The 18,880-nt window shown below is 39.1% G+C and overlaps 1 protein-coding gene across 1 annotated transcript in view; it reads right to left on the bottom strand.

The window, feature by feature from the left end:
* Positions 1–6,704: 6,704 nt before the first annotated feature.
* Positions 6,705–18,880, bottom strand: part of OTUD4 (OTU deubiquitinase 4) — a 38,753-nt gene continuing 26,577 nt past the window's right edge. The window contains exons 15-22 of the mRNA XM_067551951.1: positions 18,310–18,472; positions 16,581–16,698; positions 15,117–15,172; positions 14,420–14,503; positions 13,419–13,554; positions 12,566–12,829; positions 11,735–11,775; positions 6,705–9,399 (exon numbers count right to left, since the gene is read on the bottom strand). Coding sequence (XP_067408052.1) covers positions 8,146–9,399; positions 11,735–11,775; positions 12,566–12,829; positions 13,419–13,554; positions 14,420–14,503; positions 15,117–15,172; positions 16,581–16,698; positions 18,310–18,472 — 2,116 coding nt within the window. The 3' untranslated portion in view covers positions 6,705–8,145. The remainder of the gene's footprint in view (positions 9,400–11,734; positions 11,776–12,565; positions 12,830–13,418; positions 13,555–14,419; positions 14,504–15,116; positions 15,173–16,580; positions 16,699–18,309; positions 18,473–18,880) is intronic.

Raw genomic sequence — 18,880 nt, 5'->3', positions numbered from 1 at the left:
TCTTTTGATTTGTGGATGGCATTCCACAGTTTGGAGCTTACTATTATGCTGCCCCAAACTTGTTCTGGCTCGGTCATAGGTCTAGTCTGCACTTAAAATTTAGGTCAACACAGCTATGGTGTTCAAAGATGTGGATTTTTCACAGCCTGGACCACTGTAGCTATGCTGCCCTAAGAATCCTGCTGCTTTCCTGGTATAGACATTGGTAGATTGACAGAATCCTTTCATCAACCTAGCTGCCTTTGCTCAGGGACATTGTGATCCTACAGCAGTGGAAAAAATCTTTCCACCACTGTAGGCTTTGTCTACGCTATGGGCATCTCAAACAGTTGGAGAAGGCAGAAAGCCTACCGTGAATGAAAGAAGAGATGGATCACCAAGGAAAGCTACCTCTTGGAGGTCAGAAAGTATAGGTAAGATGATTTGGATCTTGAAAACTGAAGTAATAGAAATGGGATGAAAGTGCCAGGTCATCATGTAGTTAGGGACTAACACCAAGAATGTTTTGCTATAAACTGGGGACTTAACAGTTGGAAATAGGAAGAGAAAGATTGGTGTATTACATAATCACAGGATGACTGAACCGCTACTGTGATATGGCCATGAAAAAGGCTAATACAAGACCTAGGATGCATCAGGTATTTCCAATAGAGAGAGAGACATGTTCCTACTACCGTACAAGGCTCTGGGGAAACCTGCAGTTTTCATCTCCCGTCTTTAAGAAAAATGAATTCACACTGGAACAAGTACAGAGAAGGGTTATGAGGATTATTAGAGGAATGGAGCACCTGCCTTTTGAAAGGAGACTTAAGGATCTTGGCTTGTTTAGCCTAACAAAATGCAGGCTGCAGAGAGAGGATTGTTCTCTATACATCAGAGGGATAAACACCAGTGAGGAAGAAGAGTTATTTTTAAGGGCAACTGTAGGCACAACAACAAAAAGATATAAACTGGACACCAATAGCTTTAGGCTTGAAATTAGACAAAGGTTTCTACCCATTAGAGAAGTGAAGTTTTGGAACAGCCGTCAAGGGGAGCAAAAAACCAGTTGTGAGACTTTCATGGAGGGGATAGTATGATGAAATGGCCTACAATGGCATATGGCCCACCTGCAACTGCTGTTAGCAAATATGTCCAATAGCTGGAGCTGGGAACTGGATGTGGAAGCCATTGAGTTACTAGAGAGAATTCTGTCCCAGCTGCTGTGTTGGTGCTGAGGAGCTAACTGATCACTATATGTGGGATTGGGAAGGAATTTCCCCCCAGGTCAGACTGGCAGAGAGCTTGGGGGTTTTTGTGTTGGGCAGGGGTCACTTGCTGGGCATAGAGTAAATGGTGAATTCTCTATAATCTTTAAATCAAGACAAAAGACTTCAGAAACTCAGTCAGGGTTTATAGGTTTGTAACAGGAATGCATGGGGTTCTGTTGCCTGCGATGTGCAGGAGTCAGACTATAGCCAATCATGAGGGTCCCTGCTGGCCTAAAAGTCTGTGAAAAGGACGCTGATTAAAACCTAACAAACCAAACTGCCTGTACCCATGAAAAGTGAATTACAGTAGTCCATCTCTCTAGCCAAGCCATGTTGCTAACTAGACTGTCTCACTCTGCATGTGGACAGGCAGTAATAAATCATTTGAGCCCAAAGCTATGCCCTCAACTATCCTTGTTTCAGTTTCCCTTGACTGAAGTGGTATTTTTCAGTCCCCCACCGTGTTGCCTTTATCTCACATCACCTCCATTGTTTGTGGGTTCATGCTGAGGCACCTGGGCATCCAGACTTCAGATTACCCCTCTACATTCATAGCTATAACATCATGTGCTGTTAGCTGATATGGCTATAAAAACGTACATCAGAGTTTTCTCCACACTTAAGACGTGGCATGCAGTGACAATGCTGCCACTCCCATCTTTTACATCAAGGTCACGTACAAAGATGAATACTAGTATTTAGGAAAAATCACTTGTCAGGCTTTAATTTTGTTTAGTTTTTAAGAAGCTTTCTGCTCAATCATGTTTAAGTACCTAAATGATCACACTGTCATAGCACAAAGGTAATTTGAATTATCCAGTACTTCAGCATATGGGCAACAATAAAATCTTTAGGAAAACAGTAGCATTAATTCTGTATTCCAAGAATTCTATTTAAGGCTCCCTGTACTATGAAGTAAGTTGGACTAAATGCTGCAGCAGGAAGTTACTGCAGTTCCTGATAAGCTCAGTTACTTACTTTGCACTAATTGGTGTTTGAGAAATTCATACATGTTCCACTCCTGATGGTTACAGGCCTGACATTGGGCTCTTTTGGGAAGCAGTGTCTGATGGGTCTATGTATGTGCCTTGAATGCCCTTGTTTCCCACACTGAGGGCATAAAGGGTAGAGCTGGTCCAACCACTCATTTCTTTGTCACCAGAACTGAGATAGCTCTTTCCTACTGCCTTGGAGAAGTGGTATTACTGATGCTGGGGTTTGCCATATATGCTTTTGCTGACTGGGCATAGAGATATGAACAATGTCCTATGGGAACTCTTGCCCTATCTCCTCTCATATTTCCAGAGAATAACACCCTGTCTGAGTAGCAGTTGGAAGCATGTGGAGTCTGGCTGAGACAGTGTAGATAGGACCAGGACAATATAGCAGCAGGCCCAGCCTGATCTTCTGTTTGAGGGTGCTCCTCAGAGGGCTCAGATATGTGGACTCCAACATAGGGCAGTGCAGGGGAGGAGGTTCTAGCCTTGGAATGTCATACAGACGTGCTGTCTTGTAGGGTGAGGCCTCAACCGCAAAGCTTCTAATAGGACCATGATGATATGTTACATGGAAAAGAGCATCAGAACATATACTTACTCTTCTGTATGTGCCTATATGATAGACAAGTGGTTCGAACCTTTTCTCTACCACTGCAAACCTCAAGCTCCACTTCTGTCCCCTCAGCCAGTGGCTGCAGGAGGGGATGAGGGAAGAGAGAACTCTGATGAGTTGCTCTGCCCCTGGAGGAAGTAGGGCAGTGAGGCAAACGGCCAATCAGAAGGCAGCTCCCCCCTTGTTCTCACATGTACTTTTTCAAAATATTCCCAGCCTACCTGTTTGGGCCTGTGGCACACTGATCGAAAAACACTGTGATAAACAGATGAAATCCTCAACTCTGACTCTCAAGGATCAAATGAACATGTAAGAGATCCCTCTGTACAGTACTGAGAAGCAGCAGAGAAAGAGGACTAGATTTAAAGGGGGACAGGGCATGTTACCACTACTGGCCAAGCAGGTTGCAGTCAGTCAACCCCTCTCAGGAGGCACATGGTTCAGATAAAAGAGAGGGCTATAAGCACCCCTGGAATATTCAGCCTCACACACAGATTCCAGCTCCTCAATCACAGCTCTCTTGCAACAGCGTTAGTGCTGTAAAATTCAGTGCAGCAGTGGACTGTACCCACATTAACCCTGATGCCTTGCCCATTTCAGCATCTTACTGATTAGATACGTTTAGCTTGCATAGGGCTGCCGGAGGCAGATAACTCTATATTAGAGCTCCCCACATCGCTAAAGTTGAACCACTGTTAGCAAGTCAGAATTCTTTTAAAAAATTCTCTGTAGGCAAAGCTATACAGTTCTGTAACATTAAAAAGTGTGCCTCCCAGCAGTTTTGGTGACTGGTACAATTAATCATATGTCCCACCAGAGGTTCAGAGATTATTTTAGCCTATTGAGACCACATGCAATAAACTTTTAATTAACTAATACTATCTAGTTGTAGGCACTGTTAGCAACAATGGAAATTTACAATAAGTGGGGACAATGAGACTAATGAGGCATGGCAGAAATACAGCAGGGTGGCAGGCAAGTATGCAGGGACTTAGCAGTATGCATTGTACCATAGTTGTTAAAGTTTAGTAAACAATGACAAGCCATGACACTAACAGTGTATGCTGCAGTTTGTGGAGGAATACACATGCCATGTTTATGATTAAATAATGTACAATGCCTGAGGGAAAACTGCTAAAAAGGGGTATTGTTTCCCTAAACATGGCCTTACAGGCAATGAAACAGTGCTAAGGAAAGGCAAGATGATCAAAACAAGAAAGCAAATTGAAATAGCACCTAGCACAAATTAATATCTTTGCATAGACATGGACTCCTATTACTTGATCAATATAAATGCAATAATTTAATACTTGTACTTCAGGCTTTGTTTTTAACTTCTTGTTTCAGTTCCCAGTTCTGCTTACAGATCTCTCTCTTCTTGTCCATATTATGTCAAGAGTTCAATAATATTTAAACCAAACCATTTTCCTTCAGGAAAATACTTAGGTAGTACTTTCTTCCACTGGTCTCAAAGTTCTTTATAAAGGCAGGTCCCATCTCTTTTATAGAGGGAGAAACTGAGGCTAAATTACTCACCCACAACTGTTAATAGCAGAGCACAGATTCACACTAGTCTAACCCCTACTTCTACACCCTAACCATTAACCGGCTTGCCTCCCTATTCCAAAGGGTAAAATCTACAAGAGCATTCTAGTTTGTGTGTGACAAAATAATTTGGACCATTACTTATTGACAAACAATATTAATGAGATGGGGGGAGGCACCTTTACATACAGACCTCGGTATTGGCTTTTTAAACCAAACTCCTTGACTGAAAATGTACCACAGCAACTCAGCATGAAAATTCAACCAAGATCAAGTTCTTGCTCCAGCGAAGTCAGTCTAAGAATTGCTTCCAGCCCTTTTCATGCCTTACACTTTAGTTAATACATACAGTTCATTATTTTCCTTTGGACCTAGTTGACATCTGTGCCATTATTTCCATGAGGAAAAGCTATTAAAGATGGCCCACAAAGGGGAAAAAATTGGTCATTTCCCCTTTTGCTTCTCTATGACACAGCGGAATTTATTCCAGTTTGTTTTGATTAGAAATTCATGTCCTGTATAGCTCTGGAAGACTGGCCTTGTGTACATTAGAAAGGGTATGCCAGCATATCTATACCTAGTGGAAACACAGCTTTTACAGGGCAAAATCATTCTTTGGCCAATACAGCAAATACCAGTTCCCTTGACAAAGTAAGCTATACTGGCAAAAGTACTTTTCTTGCTGGTATAACTATATCTGCACTAGGGCTTTTGTCTGCATAGCATTTCAGTTAGTTAATTTTCTCTCTTTTCCTTTTACACTAAAAGACACAGCTGTGCCACCAAAACTTAAATGTAAAACAAACTTCATAAGACTGGAGCACTAGTGAAATTATAACACTGTTGAGTATGAAAGTTGAGCCACAGATGAGGGATTTCTTACTCAGACTAACTCTTTGGGTCTTGTTTTTTCCAATTTCTATTTCTTTCATTGACTACAATTTTAGATGAGATATTAAAGATTCAGCCCCTTTGCCCAATCAAGCTGACCCACTCTTCCCCCCCAAACTTGAATCAGTGGCATTGCCGCCACCTGCCCTTGGGGATTGCCCACCAGCAACAGCATGCCCTGCTATATACTGTGTGTGCTGCCAAGTGAGAGGCTGTGTGACTTATCAGCACACTTACTTTGCAGTACATAGAGCGCAGCAAGGCAGCAAGCAGGAGCAGGGCACACAGCCATCACTGTGCTGACCCCATAGGTATGAGGAATTCACCAGAGGCAACCCACTTGAGCAGTGTGGAGTTTTCCAACCTAACCCAAACCTGACACTTGTAACGGGTGGAGGGTTCTAGGCCTCCATTCAGCATGTACTTAAGCATGTAGGCATGACTAAATGCACTCCTCTAAACGTCAACACAACTCTTCATGCTTAAGGACGTTGCTGAATCACAGCCTTAAAGTTGACAAAACAAGCTTTGAGATTTCCCTTCTCCCCCCAAGTCTTCCAGTAAAACTAAAGCCTGAATTTGACATTCATTATTTCTAAAGGTGAAACAGAAGCAAAAAACTTTTCACATCACACCTTTCTGGCCTCCTTTATACATGGTAAAGCAAAAAGAGGGGAGTCCTGTTTGAGTCCTGCAAGTCACTTTTAAAAGGAAAAGTCTAAGAATCCACTCGTACCAATGCCATCATACCCATTTAATATTAGCCCTTGGAAAAAAATGTCTCTAGAAAGTGCACTTTCCAACATATTGAGTTAAATTTAAATCAAGTGTTACTCAAATCTTGTAATACAAAGTCATATATGATTACGTATCTGTTCCAATGCCCATAGAATTCAGTGGGCATTGGATTGAGTTCAAATAGCAGCATTCTAAGGAGAAACAAAATGTGAATGCGATGTGAAAAGTAGCTTCCTTAACCTTATTAGCTAACCCCATCAATTTATGTGATCATTGAATATGAACATGGAAGCAAGAGCTTAGTTAGTACATCCCTCCAGTATTACTTTTAGCCTGCCAGGCTATTAAAAACCAATTTATTTCTAAACATTTTTCCACTCAAATTGATTTTAAATTTTTTTTTTGCTCAGGTGAAAACTGTTCAGCCTTTACAATTTCCATTAATAAATGCTCTCTAATGTACATTTTGCTAAGTCCCTAAATGTTAATTGCTATTCAGTACTGATTAAGAGTTCAGCTTTATGGCAGAATTCAGTAGCTGCAAACATAATGGCAATTCACCAAGTTCTGCTGAAATGCCATTTGTAGATATCAACAGAACCAGAAGATTGACCATGTTATTACATGAGTAGTTTACAAAATATAGTTTAGAAAGAAAGTGAAAGGACATTTATTTTTCATGAGGTGTTTTATATATGGCATGCATCTGAAAAGAATTACTTTGTCACATGTATAACAGCATCACTCAAGTTTCCTGATCAAAGGTATACAATCTCAGACATGAATAAAAGGGCACCATCACCTTTTACATTGGTATATACAGAAATATAAAAATATACACAACCATTAATTTTACAAAGCAACAAAGCTGAGTGAATACTGTGCACACTGCACTCTTTGAGTCTGGATAGCTGAATATCCCAACTGGAAAGGCAATAATCAGGAACACTGCAGAGATCATCTTTAAGAGTTAGAAGAAACAGCAATCAGAACTCTGACACAGTGTAAAAATATAAGGCAGAAGCCGCTTTCTTCTCAGTTCCAGAGAATATAGTTTGAAAAACCACATCTATCTTGTTTTTAAAAAGTAGTTCCAGCAATGAGTTGTACATGCAAAGCGTAACCAATTTGCATCAACAGTGCAACAACAAAAGAAGCTGAACAGTAGCTCATCATACAACTTAAAAAAAAATGTAACATATTTTATGCATCTCTCCTCACAAAACATCTAGGATTTGTCAGTGCATTAGTGTTAAAGTGGCATTAAAAACTTCTGCTATTATAACAGATGCAGAATATTTTGGAAATGCATAGCATCTACATTTTTTTATTGTCTTTGTAAATATTTAGTTGGCATAGGCACCATATTGTAGTCACACTAGTGTTAAGAATTCTTGGTGGAAACAGCCATTCCCCATTGAATTTCCTATCAATTCACACACAGCTATTCTTGACTGCTTGTCTCAATTTTGATCTCAACAAATGCTTTTTAAAATTCAAAAATATACCCTATGAATATTAAAAGAACTATATACAACATATCTAAGACACAGTTAGCTGGCTGCCATAGATGTAACACACTAAAGAGATACATTCAAGTTTGACAGATTTTGAGATGAAAGGCCTTTGGGTTGGAAGCATATCAAAGACAACAGTGCGGTAGGCTGAGAATTCCTTTAGCTCAGTTTACAACTAAGGCATTGTAAGATAAAATATGCATTTATATTTGGTGCAACACTACCATCAGTTTAGAACCTAGATCACGTCAAATACTGTATTTGTCACTCCAGTAAACATTTTAATTTTTTTTTAATCATTTTAGTGTATCACAAACTCAAACCTCTGGAAAAAAGTTCAATATTAAACCTACATTTTTATACTTTAAACAATAATTTTATTTTCTATTTTTAGAAATTTGAAAATATCCTAAACCAAAACTTAATATTTAATTACCAAGAAACTTAATGCTAGGACTAGGAGTTCATTTCCCCCTAGGCCTCACAAGTTGAGGTTACAAGTATACGCTATCTTAAAAAAAAATATGGGGAAAATTTTAGAAGTCTCTACTTGAAATTAGTTTTTGCATTTGAAAGTTTTCAATAAGACGTCTCTATGCTAGATTCCCCCTCTGATTATCTCCCATGGTTGCCCTTCTTCTATCATTTCTATATGGCCTCCCTCTAAAATTCCGGTGATGTTGGTAACCTTCATCTCTGCTTCTGTTGGGTGGTCCTTTCCAGGCTTCCTCATTTCTCGAGGACTGGTATCCTCCCCTACTAGAAGGGTAGCCCCATTCATTTCTGGGCCTTCTGCCACCTCCATAAGTCTGATTATAAAATTGCTTGGATCTACCACTTCTCAGCATATCAGACACCTCATTTTCATCTTCAGAGCTCTCTTCCCTTGTTCTTTGTGCCCTGCTTTCTACTAAGTTGGTCTGTAAGTTATCAGTAGCCTTGGAATCTCTGGCTTTCTCTGTTTTTTCCTTACGGCCAGGAATATTACTTTTCAGTTCATTTTTTGGTGGCTCTGTTACTGATGGTGAAGCATTTGACACCAATGTCTGTCTCTCGATTCCCTGCAATTGTGTAGCATGATTTTGTAGTGCAGCCTTCCCTTGTTTAGCAGGAGAAACAGCAGTACAAATTTGCTCCATCTTAGGCATCCTGGTTGAGGTTTCCTTCAGGACATCACATTCACTGCTCAAAGTAGTCACAGGGAGCGGTAGGGCACTGGAGTTATTTTCACTCACTGCCTTCTGAAGATGCTCCACACAGCTTGCTACTGGAATTGAAGAACTGCATTCTTTAGCCAGATATATATTTGCTGAGGGACTAGCAGTTGCCCCTTTGTCCTCAGGTGACATAACATTAGATCTCACTACTGAATTTTCCATAAAACCCTGAAATGGGTACCCATACCAAAAGTGAGGAAAGAAAGGAGGTGCTAATGGAACAGCTCCTAAAAATTGATTGTGTCCAAATGGTGGGTGCAAGAACATGTTTTTCCCTCTCACTGGCTCATCTTGATCTGATTGAAGAGCTTGCACTGGATTCTCAGATTCTACACAGACCTGTCCTTGACTTTCTGACACCTGAGCTGTAGATATAATCAGAGGCAATGATGGAGACCTAGTATTAACCTGCATATTCGGATCATCAGATCTGGCCTCATTCGGCATAGGAAAGTGTCTGTTTGTTTGTACAGTTTCATTTTCATTCAAAGTTGGTGCAGCCTCTTGAAACCAAGGGTTGTGAGGATATACAGGAACTGAAACTTTTGGGTACATTCTACAAAAAGCTAGATAGGCCTGATGCAGAGGGTACAAATAAGAATGAGGTGCCCACATGGGACAGCTGTATGCCTGTAAACACAAAGATGTTTCAGTTTACTAAGGAATTAAAACAGATTTAAAATATCACACTGTAAAGTCATTTGTGAACCTGAAACCTAGTCAATTTATTTTAAAAGAGATAAAAGTAATTTCATATACAATATCTGCCCTCAGGTCCCTTGACCAATTTTTATGGTTTTACAATCATACTTTCCTATTTTTTTAAATCTCTATTGCTGTTTGAAAGGGGAAACAGTTTGACTATACAGAAAGAATGCTTAAACACGGAACAACAGAAAGCATAAATGGAGCAAGTTAAGTTGTAGCTATATTTTTTAAGTGTGTTCAAGATACTTTCTTGAATCACAAGTGTTAACTTACAGCCACCTACCATTTCTTTCAAAATCCTAAGGAAAAAAGTGTTACCTCATCTTGAAACATGCACATACAGATCTGCAGACAGCAGACATCGGAAATGAAGTTAATTGCCACAAAATTCAAAAGCCATATTTAAGTAAGTTCAAAGTCTGCAGCCCATTAACTGAATTTCTACCACCATCTAATATGCACTAACAGAAAATAGAAAGTTTGCATTTACTGCAACTACATCTTCTCCTTGGTCTGGAAACTGCTGGATTACCACATCCCCTTAAGGTGCTGATGTTTCCCAGGCCTATATGGAAGGAGCCTGTAGTAGGACACCAAGAATTTTATCAGTGGCCATTTCTGTGGCAGTAGTGGGTACGGTAACTCAACAGCCAGTTTCCAGATCAGGAGATTCTCCGTATGTGAGAAAAAGATATCTGGCCGCAAAGGCAGTTAGCAATTGTACTCTTTGGCTAGTGAGCCATGGTACTTCAGCCAGTAGATGGTTCTGATGCACAAAACGACAGACAACATCCTAAATTATGCCTACTGCCAGCAATGGACGTCAGATCATGATGCACAAAGTGAATTTCAAACTTAGGGCTATGAAATGAAAGTATATTTTTAACATACATAGTAAGGACAGTGGACAGCTAATTTTCTCTTTACCAAACCAATGACTTTGACTAGATACACAGAGTTATCAAAACCACTAACTTCTCTTTTCATTCTTTAAATTATGATGGCCAAACAGATCTTTTTACCAGAGCTCGTCATTAAAAAAACCCCCAAACCATTTTACTCTACAGATGAAGTCAGGTGTACCAAGTCTGAGATCAGAACTAGTTTTTACAACAAAGTTTGAAAAATTACCTCCCCTAAAATGTTAAGTGCAGAATAGAAATGCCAAAACACACTATTCTCATCTTGGCTTGCTTTCATTTATATGCCTGGTTTTGGAGCCTCCATTAAAAACATCAGTGAACACCCTTTTCACTTCCAAATTTTGCATGTGAAGCCTGTTGTCTGCAGAGAACATCTTTGAAGTGATTTCAACTAGCCATTTTTGAGACACAGATTCAAACAATTCACAGAGGCTGAAGCCTGAACATTAATCTTGTGCACTAAATCTCATTCACCAAGATCTTTTGAAGTTTCTAAGAAGCTATATTTGAGATAAGACATCCAAAACAAACACACCTTTCAAAACATGATTAACACCTATCTCCCGCCCCCGTCTCATATTTATGAATAGCTTGTCTATGTCATTTCTAATGTAGGTACTAATAGTGTCTGTTGCCCTCAGACAACTTGAAGAGAAAAGGACTGAACATTTTGGAAGTGAGGCCAGTGCAAAGGAAAAAACATAATGGAGAGCAAATCTCAGCCTTACCTCTGGATAGAATATAGCCTTTTCATTACAGAGGGGAAAAATACAATTAACAGCTTGAACAAGTTGTGGTGTTCCCACATCAGTTTTATGTATCTTTAAGAATTTTGTTTGTTTATGAAGGGTATCCAGTTGACAGTCCTAGAGACCCCCATGCTGCCCTGTCAACATGTCTCACCATTGACTTAGATGGACCACTTCTAGGAGCCACAGAGCTCCATCCCCATGATCAATTCAATTTTTGGTGTCAGCTGCCAGCCAACAAAGTCACAATTATTGTAAATTGTTATGGTGGTGATTTCTGTGACAACATCTGTCCTCTGAAAACTGTCCACCAAGCTCCTTTTCACACAAGCCATCCAAGAGCCACAGGCTAGTAATGCTATTCATTCACTTTTGATTTGGGCTGGATTTAACCCAGCAACTGAGAGGTAGGCACATCTATATTTTCCATTACCAAAATCCTGAGCCACTCAATCCCCATAAAGTTAGTATCTTTAATATTACTTTAAAAAAATTAAGCAGTTTTTTACTTTCCCCTAATAAAGTTACCATTTTTGGATGGGGGTAAAGTAGAAAGTCTCATTGGACAGAAGTTTGGATAATTACCTTCACACCAAGATTAAAGAAAAATCGAAGAATACTTTTATCTAGGAGGAAAAAACAAACATCAAGTCAATTAACACTTTAAAAAAATGCACACACATGCACCCATACCTTTTCCTCCCAACCAGAAATCAGTCTCATCCCATGAAAATTTTCAGTTACAGTTCTAGTACAGCAAAGTTCAACACTTTAAATTGCTACTTCAGCCTGCTGGTTCAACTCCCATTGGACTGGTGTAAGATGATCTGAAACTCAACCGCAGTTTTAAATTCCAGTTCAAAGAACTGAACTCTCAGTTTACAGATCTGAGAGAGAATGTTAGGCAAATGAACACACCATCCATTCAGGTGTGGTTTGTTCTGCATGCACTCATTGTAAAGATGTTAAAATAAGCATTTCCCAGGCCAGTCAGAAAATTACTGAGCAAGGTTGAAACTTGTGATTAAAATAATGAAATTCCATCTGCTATTTTTTCACCGTCAGAACAGATGTCTACAATATGGTCAAGGAAATATTTTTAAAAAAATTAAGCTACACAAAAACAAACCTTTTCTGATGCAAGAAAGTAAATTGGTGAATCAGATTATGAGCCATGGGAAGTTCGCAATAATGTTATGAATGTCACCATTTACCATAATTACCATTAAGCAGCACAAGTTTAAAATGCACAACCGTAAAATTTACTTATTTTTTATACACAGAATGGTAGCACAGCAGCTGTTAGATTTTTTGGATATAGAGAAACAAATTAAAGGAATACATTCCATTCTCCATCCAGATTTTAAACAAAGACATTCCATTAGAAAAACAGTGTAAAATATAAAGGTCTCTTACCTTTAGGCAGATCATCCCCAGTATTACACAGGGAATAAGGTGGTGCAATGGCTCTCTCCCCCTTTTCATTAAAAGGAAATCCAGGGAACAATGGGTCCTGATAAGGATTCAGTGTCTGAGGCAAAGGCATTAAAGGCTGATTAATTGCTTGCATTGACACAGGAACTCCGGCAACTGGAGCAGATGTTGCCTGCGATACAACAGAATCAGGTCCAGTTGTTGGGGCCGGCATCAAAGAAGAAACAGGTATTTGGGTTGGAATACCTAAGAAAGAGGGAAGAAGGAAAGAAATGAAGACACAGAACTTGGCTAACATACATTATAGAGAGATAAGATAGCAAGTAAGTGCAGAATTAAAACATCAGGAAGCTGAATTATTTAGAGTGATACAGAAGGATCTGAGTCCTGAAATGAAGCTGAAGGAAAATGAAGGCTCAATACAAAGAAGAATTTTCAGAACATGACTGTACAACAGTCTTTCCAAAAATAGTAATAGACATCACTTAAGTTATTTTAAAATATCCTTATAGGAGATAATAGGGAATTGAATCTTACAGCTGAATCTCTAAGTGACCCAATCTGGAATGGAATTATAATACTTTTTTTCCCCTTAAGAGGCAAAGGCTCATGTAAACTGTTTTAATTAGCAATGACATTTACATAGGAAACTGAAGCTACTACTGTAAATGGGATTTTCAAAAGCAGCTAGAACCAAGTACCTAATTACCTTTCAATTTCTGCTTTTGAAAATCTCACACACAGACAATTTCAAGTGATTTTTATATCACAAACAGTTTTTACAGAACATGGTATGACAGATCTCTGAAGTAGACCAAAGAAGATTTCTTCAAACCTGTTGATCCATAAATTGGCTCATTTGGCCAGGCTGGCACAATGGCTGGTATAGAAGGCACCGTGAGAGGTATCTGCACCTCAGAGAAGACTGGAGGGGGAGTTGGATTTACACAGGGTAAGTGTTCTGTCAGTGTCTATAAAAGCAAAAAGACCAAGTGAAGTTAGTAGGGCTCAAGGATAATGCTTACTTAGAATAAGAGCCCAAATTCCATTCACAAAGGTATGACAATCCTTCTAGACTTAACCAGGCTGCCATTGTCACAGTAGCAAAATACCCATCTAGTAACATTAACTAACAAGCCAGGGATAAAAGAGGAATTGATTGTGCAGCCAGCTTTATTCTTATTTATTGAATGTGGAGACTGAACTAACCTCTCATCCCACAGGTGATCTGTCCAGAAAAAGCTGTATTGCTACTGTAAATAAATAGCAGGGTTCCATATCCAGCCAGCACATTAATCAATTTTCACAACACTAATTTATTCTTTTTCACCTCCAGAAAGAAAAAACATTGACTAAATGAAGCAAGTGGGCCTGCTCAGATACTCATCATGTATGATACTGTGCTACAATATCATAGATCAGAGGATGGTGACAACCACAAAGCCTGTTGGTGCTATCAAAACATAACCACAGTTGTTTAAACATTTTCCTACACCAGCAGGGGCTGGGAATATTGTGGAGGGAATGATATTGGTCTCTGGGGAAGCCACAGGAGGTGTAACAACAGGAGGGGGGGGAAAGCAAGTGTTTAAATCCAAGTAGCATTCACTTAAAAGGTGGATGTGGATTAACCCCTTACCCACAAACTCCTGGAATGACTTTTGTAATTAGATTGCAAGATCTTTAGGTCTTCATACAGCATCTAGCATAACGGGCTTCGGACAACACCACAATACAAAATAATGGTCTTCAATAGCTATATGGCTGTGGTGGCAAGAACATACTGTCTGAAGCCTCACAGCTGAAAAACCCTAAAGTTAAACAAGCATTTCTTACTTGTGCAGCAGGAGACTGAGATTGTGTCTTTCCTTGTTTCAAAGGAGATGAAGCTTTTGGATACTTGTCATCTCCACCATTTTTCTATTACAAAGTAAAAATGGAGAATCAGTGCTATTCTAATTTTTTTTTTGAATTTTTCTACAAAAAAGGCCACTAAAAGATGTTAAGCACACAATACTTTGTTAAAAGGTGGGCTGGTCATCAGATGAGTGTTTGTCAGATTGTTACTATACTAGTGGATGTGTGTGGATGTCTGTAGATGATCTGTTGGCAGCAGGGATCATAGCAAGAACATCTAGATCTAAAACCATGCAAACTCAAAACTGTGTTTCTCTCTAGTGGTTGGACCTCAGAGTGCTTCACTGTGAACACAAGGGTTACATTTGCAAGTAGAAATCCAGGTTTAGGAGCACTCTGAGTAGCCCAGGTTATGGAATTTACATTGCAGAGAGAGACCACATAGACAGACTCTTAAAAGGGGCTGAGGAAGGCTGGAAAAAAAAGGAAAAAAGAAAAGAAAAGAAAAAAAAAGACAAACATCCACTCCTACAATAATCTAGAAAAAAATACTACAGCAGCAGCAGTGGCCTTGGCTCTGAAGACAGTTACCTCTCTACTAACCACCTTATGTTGTGCTTAATGCATATATGGGATGGAGAGAAAAAGAACTGGTTTGGTCTTTTCTTTAAATTACCTCAGATGAATTTGACTCAAACTTCTGATTTAAGTGGATCTGGCTGGAATTTGATTCTGCAACACCAAAAGATAAAACATCGTAAATGAAGCATCGAATCATTTATAGTAAATAAAACTTCAGCCAATTTGTCTTTCCAAAGTTAAATTTTCAGATATATCATGACCTTTCTACTTCACCTCAATTATACGTACTTCAAAATAGCATAAACGCAAGCAGTAGAATAGGCTGAAATAAGTAGGGCTGGCTGGAAAATTAAATTTCTGTTTCACAAAAATTTCAAAGTTTTAGAATAAATTTTCATTCTGCATTGGGATGAAAGCAAGACCTTATGAAAATTTTCCACCAAAAAAAAAAAAAAAAACCAGACAGAGAAAGAACAGCCCACCTTAGAAAAGGCAATAGCCCAGTGGTTAGGTTTGCTCACCTGGGATGTGGGAGACCTAAATTCAAGTCCATGCTCTGCATGATGCAGGGACTTTCACATTTTTTTAATCAGGCGTAGGAAAAACAGTGTTGCCAGCTTCAATGCTTATTGTCTTTATCAGAGCAGGGGAGAAAAGGGGACAACAGAGGTGAAAATAGGCAAAAGCAGGTACATCGGGAAGGGTAAATCCTTGACAATGAGACCAAGGATCTTCAACATGAGGTAATAAAGAAGAGGGAAACAGGACAGATTCACAGAGTTCATATATAACAAGACTGACAGGCCAGAAAGCAGATTAGCAGCTGCATTTTGTGTGGACGTAACCATTGCATGCCCTCACCACTATACACCCCCAGCTCCACAAAATGAACTCTCCCAGAAGTAGGAGAACTTAGTTACCCTCTCTCTCCTCCAAGAGTTACCTGACAAATATGCAAGGAATTGAGAGGAATGTGGAGGGAAGGAAATTTCACACCTCTCACCCTTCTTCAGCACTATTTAATTTAAAAATATATTTGCAATTCAATCTCTCTCACAGACACACTTTTCTTTCTGTTCCTTTACTGCCCTTACATTTTTGTTAAATAAAGTCACTAACCCCTTTTACTTGCTTTTTCTTAAATGAACTCTTTTCACTTCAGCAAGTATTTCTGGCATTTCTCCATAAGACGCCTCCGCAACACTAATCTGGCATTAATTTCAGCATGGTCTGGCACCTAATTACTTTGATGTAGGGGAGAAGACCTAGTTTTGCAGCATTTAGCTCCTGTTAATTTGAAAATTCCTATATTACTAATTCCAAGGCCACACCCATAAATCAAGAAAACAAGCACCCTCTCCACAAAGCATAGAACTACACTGCACTTGGCTCAGTTGCATTTTTGACAGTGCCACAGGTACATAAATTATCCTCATGTACCCAGTCAGATGCATATATCCACATTTAGGCACATACCCAGCTTTGAAAATCCTAGCCTTGGTTACTTAATATAAAAGCTAACAATCTTTAGTACAGAAAAGATTTCCTTTTACGCTACCTTTATCCTTTCGCTCTGCCACATCTGCCTTCCACCTGCTGCTTCTTCTCTCAGTAACAGCTGGGAGCTTTATGCAAGTATCAACAGTTTGTGTAGCAGCCTGACAAACTGAATGGTTCTAAAGAAATTGAGAGAAGCAAAATTCAGCATTTCATATAAAAAGTCTTGGTCATAGGAACTATGTGCCATCATCTAAATTATATCATTGTGCTTCCATGAATACAAATTTATTTTCAGCAGGAGGCAGAGAAAAAAGAAGCAGCCTTCTAATCCCAAATTTTCTACCCACCCACTTCACTGTTGCATTCTGAGTGGGTGAGGCTCATCTTTGAGTCAAGAGCTCAGATCATTAGGCTACATGAACAAATCAGAGTTTTATTCCACTTCTAGAATCTATAAATTTTCCATTTTAATATCCTAATTTTCTTCCATATTTGAGCAGGAGCATCAGAGCGTTAGCCACTCTGCTAATGAGATGGTGGTCTCCTCCAGTCTAATTCTGCTCTTTACTCACCAGTAGGTTCCAGAAAGCTGTCCTGGGCCTGATTCTCTTCTCATGAACAATGATGGAAGTCAAAAGTAACATCATTGAAAAATTTAAGATAAGCGGAATCAGGCCCTCTGCCTGGAAATTGTCATCTCCAAAAAGCAAGATACTCAAGGTCTCTCTCAAATCCCATTCCTTTTACAACACAACTCCTAGTAAGTATTTCTGCCTGTCTCCCTTACTTCTATTTTCTGCAAGACTGAAACAGAAAAAAATCAAACTAAAAACTCCAAAGACTGACTATGCGAAAACAGTAGTTTCTTATCCAGCAAATCTGCTCCCTGTGCATCCTGAGAGTTATAGCTGCTTATTTTAGAAAACAAAGTATGTTTTTTACACTCTTGTTAGTTCTGCTGAAGCAACAAGTGACTGGAAAGAGAACTGAATTCCATACGGACTCATGCATCAAAAGAATGGACAACCAAGTTCCAAATGAAAGACTAAATCCACATTCAGTTAAACTATTCAACTCCTCTGAAGATAATTGAGTTCCACATAAATCAGAATAGAATTCAACCTAAGGAATCTTCATTACTGATGACAGTACATGAACAAGTTAGAGCCCTGCTTGATTTTCAGATCCCAGCGTGAGTTAGTAGAACTGGCAGATAAAAGTAAAACAATGGCTTTCCTAAGTAAACAGATTTCACAAGGACTAATTGAAACAATCTTGTAACCCACACTGATATTTTTACAGTCATAGTATAACTGTAGTTCAGAACAAATCCTGCCCTCACCTCTATAGGTATAGATGGCCCACAGCAGCAGAACTAGAGTAGTTCTATACAAAGCAAATACAGGATTTGGGTAATTGTACAAGGGATGTACAAATTCCCTGCATGAAACCCAGCTGGGCATAAACGATCTGCTGGAACATGGTCCATTTCCCCACAAAGCAAGGAGCTCTCTGGCTTCAGTGACCACCCTAGCATCTCAATGCTTATATCTGTAATTCTCTAAGGAGAATGGCTAAGTGTCTTGGTCTATGATCTACAGTACTATATATTGCACGTATTCAACTTTATACAGAAGAGATGCAAAATAAGACATTTAATTTTTCAATAATAATAAGAAAAGTTCACAAGTGCAGAGAACTAAATTTTCAAATAAATAATTCACTGGCAGGTTGTCAATACTACATTAAAAATACCTTATTGACTACAAATGCTGAAGCATACATACAGAAAGAGCAGGAAAAGCCTGTTCATCCCTTTGCTGAATTTCATAAAGTGAACGAGATTCTTCTATGGCCTGCTTCTCTCTGCGTTCCTCTGGAGACAGGCCAAAGTAGTTACAATCTCTGCTAGTGTAGTCCAAATCCTCAGCTCTCTCACGGTCTGGTTTTCTGTAGGGGAAGATGACAAAAAACTGACAAAGAAATAACCAAATGGATACCAAGTATGAGAGTTCAACTACCCCAGAATTATAGTTAGGGGAAAAGGAAGAGAATGCAGCATACTGTACTATCTATTCAGGTCCCATTAGCCAGGTCACTTTATGCCTATTGTAAAATAGTAACTGCAAATATCACGATTAAGAGAAAAACAGTGTGTTCCATCTACAACATATTCCATTTTGGTACCACTTGAGAAGAAACTAAAAGAGAAGTTTGGATCATGTGCATTTTCTCCTATAAATAATTTATAAAATGTTCTCCCTTTGTTTAGTTATTTCACATGGTATTACACATGCTAACACAGGGCAAATATATACATTCAAGTACTAATAAATGCATTTTAATAAAAGAATATAC

Source organism: Emydura macquarii, unplaced genomic scaffold (assembly GCF_026122565.2).
Source record: "Emydura macquarii macquarii isolate MOO-44397 ecotype Brisbane River unplaced genomic scaffold, CSIRO-AGI_Emac_v2 contig_1363, whole genome shotgun sequence".
Taxonomy (NCBI): Eukaryota; Metazoa; Chordata; order Testudines; family Chelidae; genus Emydura; species Emydura macquarii.
The sequence above is the reverse complement of the archived record's forward strand: the minus strand, read 5'-3'. Positions and strand labels throughout refer to the sequence as shown.